General features: G+C 37.6%; 1 protein-coding gene across 4 annotated transcripts in view; it reads left to right on the forward strand.

Moving 5' to 3' along the window:
• Positions 1-19,267, forward strand: part of LOC110048019 (receptor-type tyrosine-protein phosphatase delta-like) — a 65,263-nt gene that overhangs the window by 16,893 nt on the left and 29,103 nt on the right. The window contains exons 10-13 of one of the 4 annotated variants that reach the window (XM_089287410.1): positions 2,278-2,583; positions 12,975-13,277; positions 17,465-17,767; positions 18,576-18,878. In XM_089287410.1, coding sequence (XP_089143536.1) covers positions 2,278-2,583; positions 12,975-13,277; positions 17,465-17,767; positions 18,576-18,878 — 1,215 coding nt within the window. The remainder of the gene's footprint in view (positions 1-2,277; positions 2,584-12,974; positions 13,278-17,464; positions 17,768-18,575; positions 18,879-19,267) is intronic. The other 3 variants (XM_089287409.1, XM_089287411.1, XM_089287412.1) reach the window with 3 other exon arrangements.

The raw sequence follows: 19,267 nt of genomic DNA on the forward strand, positions 1-19,267 counted from the left end.
CTTACAATAAAGTCATTACATGTATGCATGTACATGTATTAATCTACGTAAAATAAACTACAAATTATATGGATCACAGTTGCTCATGGTTCAAAAACATAGAGTATTGCAAAACTTTAAAAGTAACCACACTTGGTACTCTTAAATTTTAGCGACCTTTTTCTATCATTATTTTTGGAGGTTCGCCACTTTTGTTGGGCTATTAGTTTTAGTAGTTAAAACAAGTACCATACATGTATATGAAAATGAGCTACATGTTATTCATCTTACAGTAGTCATGTTAAAGACAGTCTGCACATCACCACTATAAACATAATAACAGACAGAAGTTTTACAGAAGGAACACCAGAGTAAAATACTGCATTAGTAAATTATACTGCTGCTCTTGTTATCCGTTATGCCCCATTTTGCGTTTTAGGCCATTTTTTTCAAGCTCGGGCTTGACCTCGCGCATGATGTTGGTGCACAAATCAAAATTAGCCAAAATCGGACGAAAATTTGTTTTAAAAATGCTGTAATTCGCAGGTTATTAATTTTTTTCTCTTCAAATGAGCACCATCTTGTAGCGATTTTCATGTAGTTTCCTTCCATCTTAGCTATGTCTCAAAAGCTGTTGTGCCTTTCTTGTAAGGAGTCAAAATCACCCATACTCTCCATTCTAAACTTCACAAGTAGCGTAACACATCGGGCCGTATTTTACGCTACTGTTATCGCGCTCATTGCAGACGCGATTTGCCATTTTTGCCTTTTTGGCAAATTTTGGTTTTTTCCAAAATCACGCACGTTACTCGTTTTGGTGGTTTTTGCTTTTGCCTTTTCATGCCAGCAAAACAATCGTGCCCTTTTGACTTTTTGCATATTTTGCCTTTATTTCGAGTCCAGCAAACTGAGTTGGTTCAATTCCGAATGTAAGCTTCCTTAACCATATTACAGGTTTCGCAAGGCAAAGCATTGCAAATTATTGTTAAACGAGCTCTTTCGAATCACAAAAATGGAGAAATGAGAACGCCACATGCTAGTAAGTTACGCTATCAGAGTGCTTACCAAGGATTTCGAAACAATGTAACTTTAAATACACGTTTGTCCAAGTTTTGTCCAGCCCAGTGATCTTGAGAAAATGACAGAACGAATCATCTTATGTCTTTTTTTATTTCTTTTTACACGCACTAAGCAAGCATCTTCCCTGCGTCTTCTTGTCCATTTCGTGTTCATCGAGGCCATTTTGTTATTGACGACAACCCCAAGTTATGTCCAAATAAGGGAAAGGATGGACGAGTCGAGTTTAGGGATTGAAAGGTTTCCGCATGAAGAGAAACCAAACAACGATGTCTTGGTTGACCTTTATTACGGTGTTGTTCGCCAACTTTGCGGAAGGATCGGTTAGGATAATGTTCAATCTAAAATGAGCATTCGCCTGTGAAAATGACATCACTAAAAGTCAGTATCACAAAATGCTCCCTTCGGGTTTTTGTCAGTACTTTGCACCGCTCGTGTACTTCAGCCTTTATTACGGTGTTGTTCGCCAGCAAAGCAAAATGCGTAAGCTCAAGCGACAAAAGCGCCCAGAAGGCAAAATTAGCAAAACGACAACATTGTAAAAATAGCCAGGCCTGAGGGGCAAAAAAAGTGCTCAATGCCGGAGGCGCAATTGGCAAAACGGAAAATTCGGGTGAAAGGCAAAAAAGGAAAAAAGTGCTCGAAACGTGCGAACAAAGGCGCGATAAAATGTCAAAGTTTTGAAATTAAAAACATGGTCTCACGCTAGTTTTTCAATCATATTTTTTGGACAAATACAACCACAAATGAAAGAGTTCTACCATTTTAAAGCCAAATTTAGTTGCACTTTGGAGACACCTTCTTGAATTGAATTGTTTACACTAAGAAGTTAAATATTATAATAATGCACTTTACGTTTGGGTCAAAAAATGGGGGGAAAACGGTACTTTTTGCCTGACCTGTTTTCGGAATTTTGTTATTGTTCTTCTAATAAATCTTTTTCAGACAGAAAATTTCGCTTTTTGGGGTGCACATAATTGGAAGTTTCATTTTGTGAAGTTTTATGATCACTGGCTTTAAGAATGACAAGAAATCATAAGAAATCTAGCATGAGACCGTTTTTGTTACGCAATTGTACACCTACACCGTGCGCAAAGCCACTCGTGAAATAAAATTTCTATATTTCTGTATTTTGCCTTAATTTCTGCAACACCAGATCTAGAGTATTGCATTGCATAGCCTTCAACTGCGTCATAAATTTGGTCATTTCATAATTTTTAGCTCCAAGCCAAACTCCAAGTAGCTTTGCTGTATCTCCACTGTCTTCCACAAGTGTTAGAGCATCCTGGCAGCTGCCGCCAGTAGGCTCCAGACATGGAACAATCACAGGATTTAAACTGTTCTACCAAAGAAAGAACTCTGCTGCAGATTATCCAACTGTTTTAACCATTCAAAGTGGTTCAACTTTGAGCAGAGATATTACTGGACGACGTAAATATTCAGAATATGAATTTCAAGTGTTAGCTTTCTCTTCTGGTGGAAATGGACCCAAAAGTTCAGTTGAGGAAGTGAGAACAAATGAAGATGGTAAGATGTGAAAGATAGCTATCATGTTGAATTTCCTGAGTAATAAAGTATGAAGGGTATAATGTACAATGACGATGTACATTGTAGGTGTCATCTGGAAGCAATGTGAGCACTGATTTACCAATATGAAAACCAAGCAATATGCAAATTCATGGAGACAATGGCAACCTCACCATGGGTCAACCCCCTAGCAGGTGTTCTTTTGGAGAAAGAAAATAGCTAGAATTACATTTTTAACAAGATCTGTAGTCCAGATATGTAATGAGACTGGCAAAGAAAGGCAATTAGGATCTAAGCTTGCAACCTCAAGGGCCTAACTGTCTTGAAAGTGAATGAACTGCACATATCCTGGAATGCTATCCTCAGCGACTGACCAGCAGCCAAACTCCTTGTGAGCTATTAAGATAAACTAGTAGTAATCAAAGATTAGAGCAGTGCGTTCACATGTGTACTTTGCATATTTGGTCAACAAAGTTTGATCAAATAACAAAATTTATAACAATTTGCTTGTGAAGTTGAACTAGCGATGAATAAATTATATCCCACAGCACTGAGTAGCGGCCCCGTAAGAATGTTTTTAACTAAAGTTTTAACTTTTACTGGACAAAACGTTTTTTAGGAGACATTTTATTTAAATATTTGCAAAACTCAAATAATTTCAATTTCAGATCACCAACACTTATGATAAATATTTCTTGAGAAAATGAGTTTTTGACCAGCCGACCCTACCAGACAGCACATCACCAATACTTATCTTGTACATTTTACCTTGTGTTTGTGTTTGTTTCAATTGTTCTAATTTACATCTTGTTTTAATAGGTAAATGAAGGTTAAATTAGTTCTAAACACAAATCATGGCCTTTTGGCAAGCTATACGACAAGGAAAGTTTGTTTTCTGACAAGAAATCATGGTCACTTGCCGAGCTAGTCAAGCTAGGACTGGGAAAATTCTATTTTTAACCACATATCCTAGCCATTGGTCAAGCTACACAACCCTAAAAATGTGTTTTCTGAACACAATTCATGGCTATTTGCTGTCGCTGAGCTACAAAATATTCGCTCTTGTTGTTGTTTGTAGAACTGGACTGATCCTCAGTGAGAATCCAGTGCTGTAGCAGCTTAAGTTAAATGTGTGTTTTATGATACTTTATTCCTATAGAAAAGCTACACATGCTAGAACACACTTTAATTTTGGCGTAATTTTGCATGTATATACTGCATGATATCTAATTGCTCCAATTTACTTCAATCTAAATAAACTGATATGTCAGAACAGCGAACGGAAATCATCCAAACTCAAACTACAGTGAGACATTTGTGGCTATAAACTTGGGTCTAAGGATCTCTTAAGAATGGCTGACTGTAAGGATCGAGAAACGCCTGTCAACGACCCATTTGGCAAATCGCTCATATTTTGCCCAAAGATACCCTTAGGTGACCTAATTCTAAAAATCATATTAAATGGTTGCAGCGAATTTTTATTTTTCAGAAATTCGCAAAAATTTGAAAGCGCGGTCAAAGTGCGGTTTTTCGTGTAATAAAATGACAGAAATAAGGTGCGAGGACGAAGCGCTGCTTAAGTCTTAAAATAATTTCAATTGACTTCAAACTTCACACAAATGTGGAACAACCACTCTAATTTATTCCTCGTTTTAAACTAATCTCAGAGATGTTGATATAGTGGTTTTCCGAATCATTTTAAAAACACCTATGAAGCGTGTGAAAAATAACGGCAAAATATAGGTCATGTTTAACAGCATCAAAATGCATCTGGTACCTCACTTTCCGATTATTTTACTTTACAGCCTTAAAATATCATTATTAAACATATACCATGCCAAGTTTCATGCTCGAACTCGCAGTATTTCCATTTGAGAAAAACGAAAATCTATGTCAATGTGTTGGGCGCAAATAACACAATAATTATACACGAACAAGAGACAAATGAATTTCAACGGCGAAAGTAAAAGGCTGTCATTAATTAAAATCCCATCAATTAACTGCTATCAGTGGAAACATAATGTCCACTACATAAAAACTGTTTTTAGACGTTTTCGGAACATTGCGCGTTAACTTTGTTTGATTTCCTGTCCGCCGTCATGTCTAGTTTGTCATCGCGTGTACTTCCTTAATGTAAACAACACTGTGAATGGTTGTCATAACAAACGCAAGAGATTTCCTGGAACATTAATGTTTTCGATTCAACAAAATCAAACCGAGGTCATCAAAAGTGTAAGTTTAAAAGTGTAGTGGCAAGTTTCAAATAAATTTTGTCTATATAAATTGGAAACAAGAAGTGAAACGGTCTGACCCGAAACAAATAAACAAAATATTAATACGACTAATTTAATCCGAAAATGTGACAGAAAACATACGTACATACATACATACATACATACATACATACATACATACATACATACATACATACATACATACATACATACATACATACATACATACATACATACATACATACATACATACATACATACATACATACATACATACATACATACATACATACATACATACATACATACATACATACATGCATGCATGCATGCATGCGTACATACATCCTTTATTATCTTTCCCCATGGGGGCTTTTCGAAGACAATATGGTACAATACTACAATTAAATACTAATATACTAAAATTAATAATATTACATTCTAATTTAGATAATCACGAATTTAAAAAGTCTACAATTAATTTACGATTAATTTACAATTAAACGTGCCTAAAAGCGGTCGATTCCCCTCAATACCACTCCACATTGCCTTAAAGAGCCCAAGCTTTCTGCTGTAAGAATCGGGGGCCTCATGAATCTGTTTTTACTATATCGGCAACCATGCTGCGGGGCTGATATTCGAGACTTAGTAAAAGCTGTCACACAACCGTATGAGCAGCCCAGTCACGCTTTCACTGCTCTTGCGCAAATGTTCAACATTTCACGATTTACATAAACTGATTACAAGTTTAAAGTAGTGACAGTAGATTGAAATGCGCTTTTTAAAGCTGTCCTATCCAGGAGCAATTACTTCTTGTTCTTGAATGGTTCTTAGCTGTAACTACAGTCCGGCGAGGAGAGGGGAGGGGATACTCCGGGAAATTTCAGATATCAGTATGCCGTGGAAGATGAAGTGGTCTCCAGCTCTTAATGCCAACACTGAAACACCAGGTGATTCTCGAAGTATCACAGGGATCACTAAGCTAAATAATTTTGAGTTTAGCTCCGCTGAGTCAATTACCTGTTGGCGCGCATATTGCATTGACCGTGGACAGGTGGGAAAACAGTTCAACTGAAAAAGCCTGTTGCACATTGTAATTTAGCGTTGTGCAACATGCAATCGGTCTGGTTGTAATGCTAATCGTATTTGATAAAATCTGAAGTTTTCTTTCGACACATGCTGGGGTGACATACTACTAGATGGGCGTGGCAGGGAGCCACGAGTCAAGTCAGTCAACTTCCAAAGCTTAACAGAGGAGTGATAGTGAACCACTGGTGGAAGGACTGCAGATTGTCCCTACGCTTTTCTCTGATAGGCCTCTGTGTTATTCTAATGAACTGAAGCTGTTACAATGATACTATGTAGCTTTATGAACACGCTAATGGTCAAGGGTTTCTTTTTCAGTATAAAAGAATCATAAATAAGTAGTTCTTTGTGAAAAACTATTTTAAGAAAAGTAGGCTGTTCGCAATATCTATATTTGTTTTCCGATGTTCTAGAATGATTAGTTTGTTAAGGCACTGTTGCGCTGCGTCTGCACGCAGTGTCGGAAACAAAGTACATTAGATCATCTGTTTTTAAGTTGATAAAGGTAAATTAATCGCTTCAGTGAATTTGGAAGGGTGACGATTCCAACCTCGTTCCCAGAGAGGTTGAGACGACTCGGCCGTTAGTTTTTCCTCTAAAGGGTCTTCCTCCTCTACTCCCTCTCCCTCTCTACAAAAATTTAACGATCCTCCCCCCCCCCCCCCCCCCCCCTGCCGCAAGAGATGTTGCTAAATATCGAAGAAACAAAACACCAACAGTTCCTAAGAATACTTCCGGCAAGTGCAGTTGTTAGGAAAATACTTCAGAAGCGCCGAGGATGGAGCTTTTCCGCGCTCGAGTGAGAGAGGTATATCTAGTTCCATGTCTTCGCAACTGCACCGTAGCATAGGCAGTTTCAGGTTCTTTAGGCCAATGCGGAATTTTGCTATAAGATACGATTTCTGCTCGTCAGTGACTGCCCTGAAAGCCTAACCCTCTTTTAAAGCAACAAGGACTTCTTGGTGACCTATCGTGGCTTTGAGTTAAGCGCCAATGCTTGCTCCAAGCAGGGTTTGTAGCACATTTTGGCTAAGGTCATAAGGGAATGTCTCTCCACGGACTGAGTACATTTCTCCAGAGACAAGTGCCTCTCTAAAGTAGACAGCATATGAAAGACACAAATGCAGCCGCCTTGAAGACATTAATACATCCCTGCCGTACATAGTTTCTATCCTCTATCCATGGAAACATCAACAGACGCTTCCTCGGTCACACCCGTTGACAATGGCACTGATGTTAAAGTCGCAGTGTTCGTACGTTTTCAGAAAATGACCTTAAGTCTCCTTCAGAGAACGATGCTTCCAGCAGAAATAAAGAAAGAGCGATGTCTGACTAAATAGCAAAAGAAACCCTTGACCATTAGCATGATCATGAAGCTAAACAGTATCATTATAACAGCATCAGTTCATTAGAATAACACAGAGGCCTATCAGGGTAAAACGTAGGGACAATCTGCAGTCCTTCCACCAGTGGTTCACTATCACTCTTCTGTCAAGCTTTGGGAGTTGACTGACTTGACTCGCGGCTCCCTGCCACGCCCATCTAGTAGTATGTCACCCCAGTATAAGTCGAAAGAAAACTTGAGATTTTATCAAATACGATTAGCATTACAACCAGACCGATTGCATGTTGCACAACGCTAAATTACAATGTGCAACAGGCTTTTCCGGTTGAACTGTTTTCCCACCTGTCCACGGTCAATGCAATATGCGCGCCAACAGGTAATTGACTCAGCGGAGCTAAACTCAAAATTATTTAGCTTAGTGATCCCTGTGATACTTCGAGAATCATCTGGTGTTTCAGTGTTGGCGTTAAGAGCTGGAGACCACTTAATCTTCCACGGCATACTGATATCCGACCTTTCCCAGAGTACCCCCTCCCCCTCTCCGCCAGACTGTAGTTACAGCTAAGAGCCATTCAAGAACAGGAAGTAATTGCTCCTGGATAGGACCGCTTTAAAAAGTGCATTTCAATCTACTGTCACTACTTAAAACTTGTAATCAGTTTATGTAAATCGCGAAATGTTGAACATTTGTGCAAGAGCAGTGAAAGCGTGACTGGGCTGCTCGTACGGTTGTGTGACAACTTTTACTAAGTCTCGAATATCAGCCCCACAGCATGGTTGCCGATATAGTAAAAACAGATTCATGAGGCCCCCGATTCTTACAGCAGAAAGCTTGGGCTCTTTAAGGCAATGTGGAGTGGTATTGAGGGGAATCGACGGCTTTTAGGTATGTTTAATTGTAAATTAATCGTAAATTAATTGTAGACTTTTTAAATTCGTGATTATCTAAATTAGAATGTAATATTATTAATTTTAGTATATTAGTATTTAATTGTAGTATTGTACCATATTGTCTTCGAAAAGCCCCCATGGGGAAAGATAATAAAGGATGTATGTATGTATGCGTGTATGTATGTATGTATGTATGTTTTCTGTCACATTTTCGGATTAAATTAGTCGTATTAATATTTTGTTTATTCTGGTCAGACCGTTTCACTTCTTGTTTCCAATTTATATAGGCGAAATTTATTTGAAACTTGCCACTACACTTTTAAACTTACACTTTTGATGACCTCGGTTTGAGTTTGTTGTTGCACCGGTGATACATTGCCGGATTAACCTCTCGACTTCTTGAACTTGAACGGAGATCGGCTGTTTACCAAATTAGAATAAGGGCGCGATTTTGATTTGCCTCAAGATATTTCAATTCGATTAATTTACAGTCCTTTAACGTCCTTAGTGCTAAACAGCATTCCGAGTTGACCCATTATTGTGTCTTAACGAACTTAAAGTATTTTGCTGAATCGAAAACATTAAGGTTCCAGGAAATCTCTTGCGTTTGTTATGACGACAATTCACAGTGTTGTTTACATTGAGGAAGTACACGCGATGACAAACTAGACATGACGGCGGACAGGAAATCAAACAAGTTAACGCGCAATGTTCCGAAAACGTCTAAAAACAGTTTTTATGTAGTGGACATTATGTTTCCACTGATAGCAGTGAATTGACGGGATTTTAATTAATGACAGCCTTTTACTTTCGCCGTTGAAATTAATTTGTCTCTAGTTCGTGTATAATTATTGTGTTATTTGCGCCCAACACATTGACATAGATTTTCGTTTTTCTCAAATGGAAATACTGCGAGTTCGAGCATGAAACTTGGCATGGTATATGTTTAATAATGATATTTTAAGGCTGGAAAGTGAGGTACCAGATACATTTTGATGCTGTTAAACATGACCTATATTTTGCCGTTATTTTTCACACGCTTCATAGGTGTTTTTAAAATGATTCGGAAAACCACTATATCAACATCTCCGAGATTAGTTTAAAACGAGGAATAAATTAGAGTGGTTGTTCCACATTTGTGTGAAGTTTGAAGTCAATTGAAATTATTTTAAGACTTAAGCAGCGCTTCGTCCTCGCACCTTATTTCTGTCATTTTATTACACGAAAAACCGCACTTTGACCGCGCTTTCAAATTTTTGCGAATTTCTGAAAAATAAAAATTCGCTGGAACCTTTAAATATGATTTTTAGAATTAGGTCACCTAAGGGTATCTTTGGGCAAAATATGAGCGATTTGCCAAATGGGTCATTAACCGGCATTTCTCGATCGTAACAGTCAGCCTTTCTTAAATACCGTTTTGAAATACTTTTTTAACCCACTGAGTCCTGTGGCAGCCGTAACTGGCGGTGACGAGCTTTGTCTCTCATCGAGAAGATGGGAGACCCTGGGAACGAGGTTGTGAGAGATTTACATTTTTTTGCTTAACTTTTGCTAATAATTATGTACAATTGGAGGAATCAACCTTGTCGATTCAAATCAATGTACATAGTCATATGTGACCAAACAAAGCATCTGGAAATTTTCAGTTACATTTGTTTGTGGCCATTTTCCTTAAAGCTTAGTTAATAGCGGAATAGTTATGGAGACTGGCAGAGTTCTTTGATGTACGTTTTTCTTGGCTATTTTGGGGGTTGGCCCTGCGCAAAACCTGCCAAATTATAAACGGTAGTTATGTGTGCTCGTACAACTAACCATTAGAAGCATAGCAATTATGTAATTTATGCATAGTCAATGAGCATAAAACAAACGATGTGCAGGGTCAAGGACCATCCAACATAAATCTTAGCCTGTTTGTATGCTTCTTTGATGTTTACTGAGCTTCTTAACCATTTCCCTCTATGGACTCTGCTTAGAGACAAAAGTGGAATTTTGTGTTGGACTTCCTGTAAAATATTATAATTATCTTACCTTGCAACTGGAGTAGGACATTCATTTCATTTTAGTAAGAATTTTCTGATTTCAAAAGTAAGTTTAACAAATTGACATCAGTTTTTCATGCGTCTGTCTTGTTATTGATCATGAATTTCATCATAACATTGTCAGAGTAACTGTGGATCCATGAGGCGATAGCCGAGTGAATTCGCAGACTACTTTGACAATGTTATGACGAAATTCATTGTCAATAAGAGGACAGACGCATTAAACACTGACGTCAATTTGTTTTTTACGATAATAAATTGTCAAATTGTCCACCCTCGCTCACTGAGGCATTGCATAAATTATAAATTCATTTGTCTGTTCACTTACTGACCATAAAAATTAGCCAATGAGCGGGCGAGAATTTCTGCAGTTATTGTAAAATTTGGGATATACATGTACCATCCAAACGTGTCACACAAGTGAGGGATAAAAGAAATAACAAAAATTTGCTGTTACAAAATGAATGTGCCATGACTCTTGTGTGCTCAATTTTTGATGCAGTGTAATAATATGATCAGTACGAATATTGCTGTGATAAAACTCAGGAAACCTATGATATCACGTAGCAAAAAGTTGGAAAGTCAGGTGTCATTTTTTAAGCAAAGGGAAGTTAGGCTTTTAATTAAAAGCAAATATTATTTGGCATATATGTAGTATTACTGTACTTCTGTAACTATGAGCAGAAGACGTCAAATTTTATAATAGAAACAGAGGAAATAGTCTTTATTTCATATTGAAAGGAAAATGTTAGGTGATGTAAGGAAAGCAAGTAAAAACTAACGATATAATGTCCCGACGTTTCGGAATGAATAAATGAGAGTTAGTTCAAAAAAGATAATTATGACCTGTGCGGATTGAATCTGTTTGTACATTCATACGTGGTCTTAATTATTTGGGCATGTCATTACAGAATTGCACCCATTGAAAAGCGTCGCCCGGGAAAAGTGAGGTACCCACGATGCTTTGCGGGCGTAATGACCTGGGAATGAGGTTGCAAAAGTTCACCGCCAGCTTCGGTCTCTTAAGATCTGAATTGCCGAATTCCCAAGCGGCAGTTGTAAAATTTCGCTTTGAGTCCGTTTACAGACAATGGAGATACAACTGGAGCAATTAGTATTGTTTGAAAGTGGTGAAGTGCTCTTTTCATCGGTAAAGCGCAAACGCTGCGTTTGCATATCAACAGAGCGTGAAGTGTTTATCCGTATACTAAACACGCGATCGCGAGCAATCCTTTACGATAAAAAAAAAATCGACGTCCGCCCTGTGGAATTCTGTAATCTATCCGTATTTATGAACGGAAATTCTCATGTCGTCCTTGCTTTTAATGTTTATAGTAGCCACTTATTCGCGTGTAGAGTTGGTTTTGTTTTGGAAGCATTTTTTAACGCTTTGCGATCACCGATCGCCGATCACCCGATGCGCTCGGTGACTTCAAAATCTGTCCACGTTGGAGCTCCATTTTCAAAGCAAGTGTTTATTTTTGATTTTAGTTTTTTTTTTCTACTATAAATGTATAACTACGAACATAAACGAAATTGCTTTCCTCGAAGAGAGATCGCTAAATTTGATCACACCATCGGATTGTGTCAGATTTTTAAACCAGCTGTGTGAACCTAACGTAAATAAACATTCGGACTGCCGATGGTTTGTAGTTTTGCTTTTGGCTTTCCATACATTATTCTGTTAGTTTAGTTCTGATAAAAACCCGACATTTAAAGGGTAATTTAATTTTACATCATCAAAAACTTGTAAATATGTCAACATTGTAGACCTGGTCTGGGTTGTTCGAAAGCTTAGTTAATGCTAACCCAGGATTAAGAGTTAACCAATTAACTATTAATTTTTCTAGTATAAAAAATGTTTTTCAGTTCTTATTTTTTGAGTAGTTTTTTCGCGAACTTAGCCCCGTTCACTAGGGTTAGTCACTCGGTAATCTAACTAGGCCCCAATCAATAAAGTCGTTTGGGTTTTAACACACGTTTTAATCTCTTCTCTTAGCTTTCACTGTTGCAACGGACGTGAAATAGCTACTCTGAATGCACGAAATAAATGTTTCTCTTTATACTGTTTCATTAGACAATGTGATTGGTCGTTGCTAGGTGATAATCAGAAAAACGGGTTGATCAAAGTCTGTCACTAAATGTCCATTGTCTCTTGACATGATGTCTAGACTTATAATAAAAACCACATAGAAACACGCAGGAAACACGAAGTCTCCGACAGTTTGAGATTGCTCAAGCTCAAAACTGAAGGACAAACAAAATAAACAGAAAACCTCACCGAAATGTATACAGACTGAAATCAAAATTCTCGCTAATCGTGGCTTTGAAAAACCTGGCCCATGCAGAACTACAGGACTATAATTATTTTGCAGTATCAGCGGACCACTTAGGGCTCAGCCTTTTTGAAATTAATTTGTTGTACATGTGGGTGAATTAAACAAGGACACAGGTAAAGTAATTGAGGTGTTTTTGTTTAATAGGATTTATGTGATGCCTACTTACCGTTGCATGATTCTAATTAACTCTGTCAACGTCCTTTACAGTTTCCAGTTATTGGTTCACATACCTTGCGAACTTCACTGTTCTGAATGGTCACTCACTCTGTTTGTCGTGACTCAGGGACAGTGTACCATGTGCTGAGTTGTGCTATACTTTGTTTGCACTTATACATGTACAATTTTTTGTACTTTTTTACTTAACGTAATGTTTGACTAAAAATAAATTTGAAAAATAACGTTTATGTGTAGTAAAAGAACATGCTTAGAATAGAACTAACTTGTTGTTCAATTGTAGCGCCTTCAAAAGCTCCAGATGGCTTCACTGTGACTGCAGAAACTTCTACCAGTATTGCAGCATCCTGGGAGTTACCACCAGCACAGGACAGGAATGGAATCATCAGAGGATTTAAACTGTTCTACAAAAAGAAAGGTTCTTCTGGGTTACAAACCATAGAACCAATCAACAGTGAATCCACTCGGAACAAAGTTGTCACTGGGCTTGATGTGTACACAGAATATGAATTTCAAGTGTTGGCCTACACTTCTGTAGGTGATGGACCAAAGAGTTCTAAACAATATGCGAGAACGAAGGAAGAGGGTAAGAAATTGATAAAAGATGATAAGCAAAACACCTCACTGTATGTGATCCTGACCTTGCTGGGTATGGTACAGTTGCAAGTGGCCAACTACATTCTATGTTTATTTCGATATATTTATAAATAACCCTTCAACCACTATTACACAGACGTAATAACAATTATCCTGTTTTAGATGAAACCAAGTGTAAGTTTTCTACTGATTTAACAACTGCCGTAATGGTTTATGTCTTATGTCATGGTAACAGGTTTGGAAGAGTGTTATATTACACATTATAATATATGTTTCGTTCATGAAAGAACGTGCGTTATTTTGAGCTTACGCATGCTTAGATATGCAAGAGTCATTGCTGTTTACGTATTTGCATATTCTATCAGTCTTTTGCAATCAGCGTCGTTGTAATGGTTACCGCATATTTTAGCTGTAGTTTCGTTTTGTTGTAACTCTTTTGAGCCACCGGGTAAGTGTTAGCCATCAGGCGTCAAACTGCTTATGTTTGTTTTGTTTAGTTTCATGTTACTTTGGTCATGCCTTTGTGTATATTTCTACGTTTCGAAGTAATTACCATCAAATGGAATTAAATTGTTGCGACTAAAGCGTTGACTAATACTTTGATAACAGTGAATTGTACAGCGAGTGAAACAATATAAATAGGACCCAGTGAAATCAAAATCCACACATCTAAGAGATTCGCACTTTTACTAGCAATTCACTGAAAACAAACACACATAAACAAGCTAATTATACAGCACAGGAAATCAAAACGAAATACAAATAAAGCAACCAAAAATGACGGAAAACTAACGAAACTTACAAGATTTGTGTGGCGACTTCGGTGACTACATGTGCCAGCCGTAACTGGCGGTGACGAGCCTTGTCTCTCATCGGGAAGATGGGAGACCCTGGGAACGAGGTTGTGAGAGATTTACATTTTTTTGCTTAACTTTTGCTAATAATTATGTACAATTGTAGGAATCAACCTTGTCGATTCAAATCAATGTACATAGTCATATGTGACCAAACAAAGCATCTGGAAATTTTCAGTTACATTTGTTTGTGGCCATTTTCCTTAAAGCTTAGTTAATAGCGGAATAGTTATGGAGACTGGCAGAGTTCTTTGATGTACGTTTTTCTTGGCTATTTTGGGGGTTGGCCCTGCGCAAAACCTGCCAAATTATAAACGGTAGTTATGTGTGCTCGTACAACTAACCATTAGAAGCATAGCAATTATGTAATTTATGCATAGTCAATGAGCATAAAACAAACGATGTGCAGGGTCAAGGACCATCCAACATAAATCTTAGCCTGTTTGTATGCTTCTTTGATGTTTACTGAGCTTCTTAACCATTTCCCTCTATGGACTCTGCTTAGAGACAAAAGTGGAATTTTGTGTTGGACTTCCTGTAAAATATTATAATTATCTTACCTTGCAACTGGAGTAGGACATTCATTTCATTTTAGTAAGAATTTTCTGATTTCAAAAGTAAGTTTAACAAATTGACATCAGTTTTTCATGCGTCTGTCTTGTTATTGATCGTGAATTTCGTCATAACATTATCAGAGTAACTGTGGATCCATGAGGCGATAGCCGAGTGAATTCGCAGACTACTTTGACAATGTTATGACGAAATTCATTGTCAATAAGAGGACAGACGCATTGAACACTGACGTCAATTTGTTTTTTACGATAATAAATTGTCAAATTGTCCACCCTCGCTCACTGAGGCATTGCATAAATTATAAATTCATTTGTCTGTTCACTTACTGACCATAAAAATTAGCCAATGAGCGGATGAGAATTTCTGCAGTTATCGTAAAATTTGGGATATACATGTACCATTCAAACGTGTCACACAAGTGAGGGATAAAAGAAATGACAAAAATTTGCTGTTACAAAATGAATGTGCCATGACTCTTGTGTGCTCAATTTTTGATGCAGTGTAATAATATGATCAGTATGAATATTGCTGTGATAAAACTCAGGAAACCTATTTATTATTGAATGATCACATGCTAGGTGTGATTTTGATGGACAATGTTAATCCGGTTTTGATCTGTGCAAACTGCAACCGCATGACACTTATTTTCTTGTGTGTGCCTCAATATCACGTGGCAAAAAGTTATAAAGTCAGGTGTCATTTATTAAGCAAAGGGAAGTCAGGCTTTTAATTAAAAACAAATATTATTTGCATATATGTAGTATCACTGTACTTCTGTAACTATGAGCAGAAGACGTCAAATTTTATAATAGAAACAGAGGAAATAGTCTTTATTTCATATTGAAAGAAAAATGTTAGGTGATGTAAGGAAAGCAAGTAAAAACTAACGATATAATGTCCCGACGTTTCGGAATGAATAAATGAGAGTTAGTTCAAAAAAGATAATTATGACCTGTGCGGATTGAATCTGTTTGTACATTCAAACGTGGTCTTAATTATTTGGGCATGTCATTACAGAATCGCGCCCATTGAAAAGCGTCGCCCGGGAAAAGTGAGGTACCCATGATGCTTTGCGGGCGTAATGACCTGGGAATGAGGTTGCAAAAGTTCACCGCCAGCTTCGGTCTCTTAAGATCTGAATTGCCGAATTCCCAAGCGGCAGTTGTAAAATTTCGCTTTGAGTCCGTTTACAGACAATGGAGATACCACTGGAGCAATTAGTATTGTTTGAAAGTGGTGAAGTGCTCTTTTCATCAGTAAAGAGCAAAGGCTGCGTTTGCATATCAACAGAGCGTGAAGTGTTTATCCGTATACTAAACACGCGATCGTGAGCAATCCTTTACGATTAAAAAAAAAATTGACGTCCGCCCTGTGGAATTCTGTAATCTATCCGTATTTATGAACGGAAATTCTCATGTAGTCCTTACTTTTAATGTTTTAAGTAGCCACTTATTCGCGTGTAGAGTTGGTTTTGTTTTGGAAGCATTTTTTAACGCTTTGCGATCACCGATCGCCGATCACCCGATGCGCTCGGTGACTTCGAAATCTGTCCACGTTGGAGCTCCATTTTCAAAGCGAGTGTTTATTTTTGATTTTAGTTTTTTTTTCTACTATAAATGTATAACTACGAACATAAACGAAATTGCTTTCCTCGAAGAGAGATCGCTAAATTTGATCACACCATCGGATTGTGTCATAGATTTTTAAACCAGCTGTGTGAACCTAATGTAAATAAACATTCGGACTGCCGATGGTTTGTAGTTTTGCTTTTGGCTTTCCATACATTTTTCTGTTAGTTTAGTTCTGATAAAAACCCGACATTTAAAGGGTAATTTAATTTTACATCTGACCGATTTTTTAAATAATAAAGCCTAATCCAGATAGCCGGACTAATTACGGCTATTCTTGTTCGATGAATAGCGATACGTTTCGGTTGTCTGAGTAAGAAACAATACTTGTGAACACGGCGTAAACAGGGGATTATATGATTGACAGTGGAGTTGACAGGCCTGTGTGAAGTTACGCATGTTCTCTTTCTCTTTTCTAGCTTATTTGCATTTTCCCGTGCGACGTTTTTCAATGGGCGCAATTCTGTAATGTTCTGCAGCTCAGAATGTGTCCATTTTAGATCTGTTTGAAACTCCTTTTTTAGAACTTTAATCATGGGCAAAGATCACTCCAACAGTTTTATTTACACTCTATGTGGTCCTGACCTTTCTGGGTATGATACAGTAGTAAGTAGCCGACTACATTCTATGTTTATTTCGCCATTTACAACCCTTCAAGCACAGTCCCACTACTGTTGTAAAGACGTATTAACAGTTATCCTGCGTAGATGAAAAATTGTAAACTACTGCCATAATGGCTCATGTTTTAACTCCTGGCTGGGATGAGTAGTAGAAATTCAAGCTGTGGGTGCCATTTATGGTCCCCTCAGCTCTCCCACCATCTCATTTTGCCATAACTCAACCTCAGCACTTTGTTGTACCGTGTGTATTTTTACTTATAGCCCTTAATAGTTTATTCTGTTTCCTCTGCCTTCATTGTGATATCAGTTGCCAGCTTTGCCAACTACGTGCCTGTTTTATGAGATATTTTTTGTATCAAATGTGCATGTTAACCTTTTTTAATTACATCTCCTTCAAAAGCTTGTAGTAGCTTCTCTGTCACTGCGAAAACCTCCACCAGTATTACCGTATTATTATGGCAGTTACCACCAGAATAATGTTGTAATGTTGTTCAATTACAGCTCCTTCAGCTGCCCCAAGTGGCTTCTCTGTCACTGTAAAATCCTCCACCAGTATTACAGCATCCTGGCAGTTACCACCAGCAAACACCTGGAATGGAATTATCAAAGGGTTTAAACTGTTCTACAAAAAGAAAGGTTCTTCAGGGTCGCAAAACTTGGTACCTGTTAACAGCGGATCAACTCTGACAAAAGTTTTCACTGGGCTTGATGAGTACACAGAATACGAATTTCAGGTGTTAGCCTACACTTCCAAAGGTGATGGACCAAAGAGTAATCCAGAATCTGCAACAACAAAAGAAGCTGGTGAGAAATCAGAAATAACGATACCTTATACTTCTGTTTATTGTTATGCAAGGCTTTAATTGCCAGCTAAGTAAAATTAATAAAGCCTAAAAACTTGTCAATATGTCAACATTATAGACCTGGTCTGGGTTGTTCGAAAACTTAGTTAATGCTAACCCAGGATTAAGAGTTAACCAATTGAGTATTAATTTTTCTAGTATAAAAAATGTTTTTCACTTCTTATTTTTGAGCTAGTTTGATATTGCTCAAGCTCAAAACTGAAGGACAAACAAAATAAACAGAAAACCTCACCGAAATGTATACAGACTGAAATCAAAATTCTCACTGATTGTGGCTTTGAAAAACCTGGCCCATGCAGAACTACAGGACTATAATTATTTTGCTCTATCAGCGGACCACTTAGGGCTCAGCCTTTTTGAAATTAATTTGTTGTACATGTGGGTGAATTAAACAAGGACACAGGTGAAGTAATTGAGCTGTTTTTGTTTAATAGGATTTATGTGATGCCTACTTACAGTTGCATGATTCTAATTAACTCTGTCAACTTCCTTTACAGTTTCCAGTTATTGGTTCACATACCTTGCGAACTTCACTGTTCTGAGTGGTCACTCACTCTCTGCTTGTCGTGACTCAGGGACAGTATACCATGTGCTGAGTTGTGCTATACTTTGTTTGCACTTATACATGTACAATTTTTTGTACTTTTTTACTTTACGTAATGTTTGACTAAAAATAAATTTGAAAAATAACGTTTATGTGTAGTAAAAGAACGTGCTTAGAATAGAATTAACTTGTTATTTAATTTTAGCGCCTTCAAAAGCTCCAGATGGCTTCGCTGTGACTGCAAAAAGTTCTACCAGTATTGCAGCATCCTGGGAGTTACCACCAGCACAGGACAGGAATGGAATCATCAGAGGATTTAAACTGTTCTACAAAAAGAAAGGTTCTTCTGGGTTACAAACCATAGAACCAATCAACAGTGAATCCACTCGGAACAAAGTTGTCACTGGGCTTGATGTGTACACAGAATATGAATTTCAAGTGTTGGCGTACACTTCTGTAGGTGATGGACCAAAGAGTTCTAAACAATATGAGAGCACGAAGGAAGAGGGTAAGAAATTGATAAAACATGATAAGCAAAACACCTCACTGTATGTGATCCTGACCTTGCTGGGTATGGTACAGTTGCAAGTGGCCAACTACATTCTATGTTTATTTCGATATATTTATAAATAACCCTTCAACCACTATTACACAGACGTAATAACAATTATCCTGTTTCAGATGAAACCAAGTGTAAGTTTTCTACTGATTTAACAATTGCCATAATGGTTTATGTCTTATGTCATGGTAACAGGTTTGGAAGAGTGTTATATTACACATTATAATATATGTTTCGTTCACAAAAGAACGTGCGTTATTTTGAGCCCGCGCATGCTTAGATATGCATGAGTCATAGCTGTTTATGTATTTGCATATTCTATCAGTCTTCCGCAATGG

The sequence above is a fragment of the Orbicella faveolata genome, unplaced genomic scaffold (genome assembly GCF_042242905.1).
Source record: "Orbicella faveolata isolate gen_17 unplaced genomic scaffold, um_ofav_v1 contig_14, whole genome shotgun sequence".
Classification (NCBI taxonomy): Eukaryota; Metazoa; Cnidaria; class Anthozoa; order Scleractinia; family Merulinidae; genus Orbicella; species Orbicella faveolata.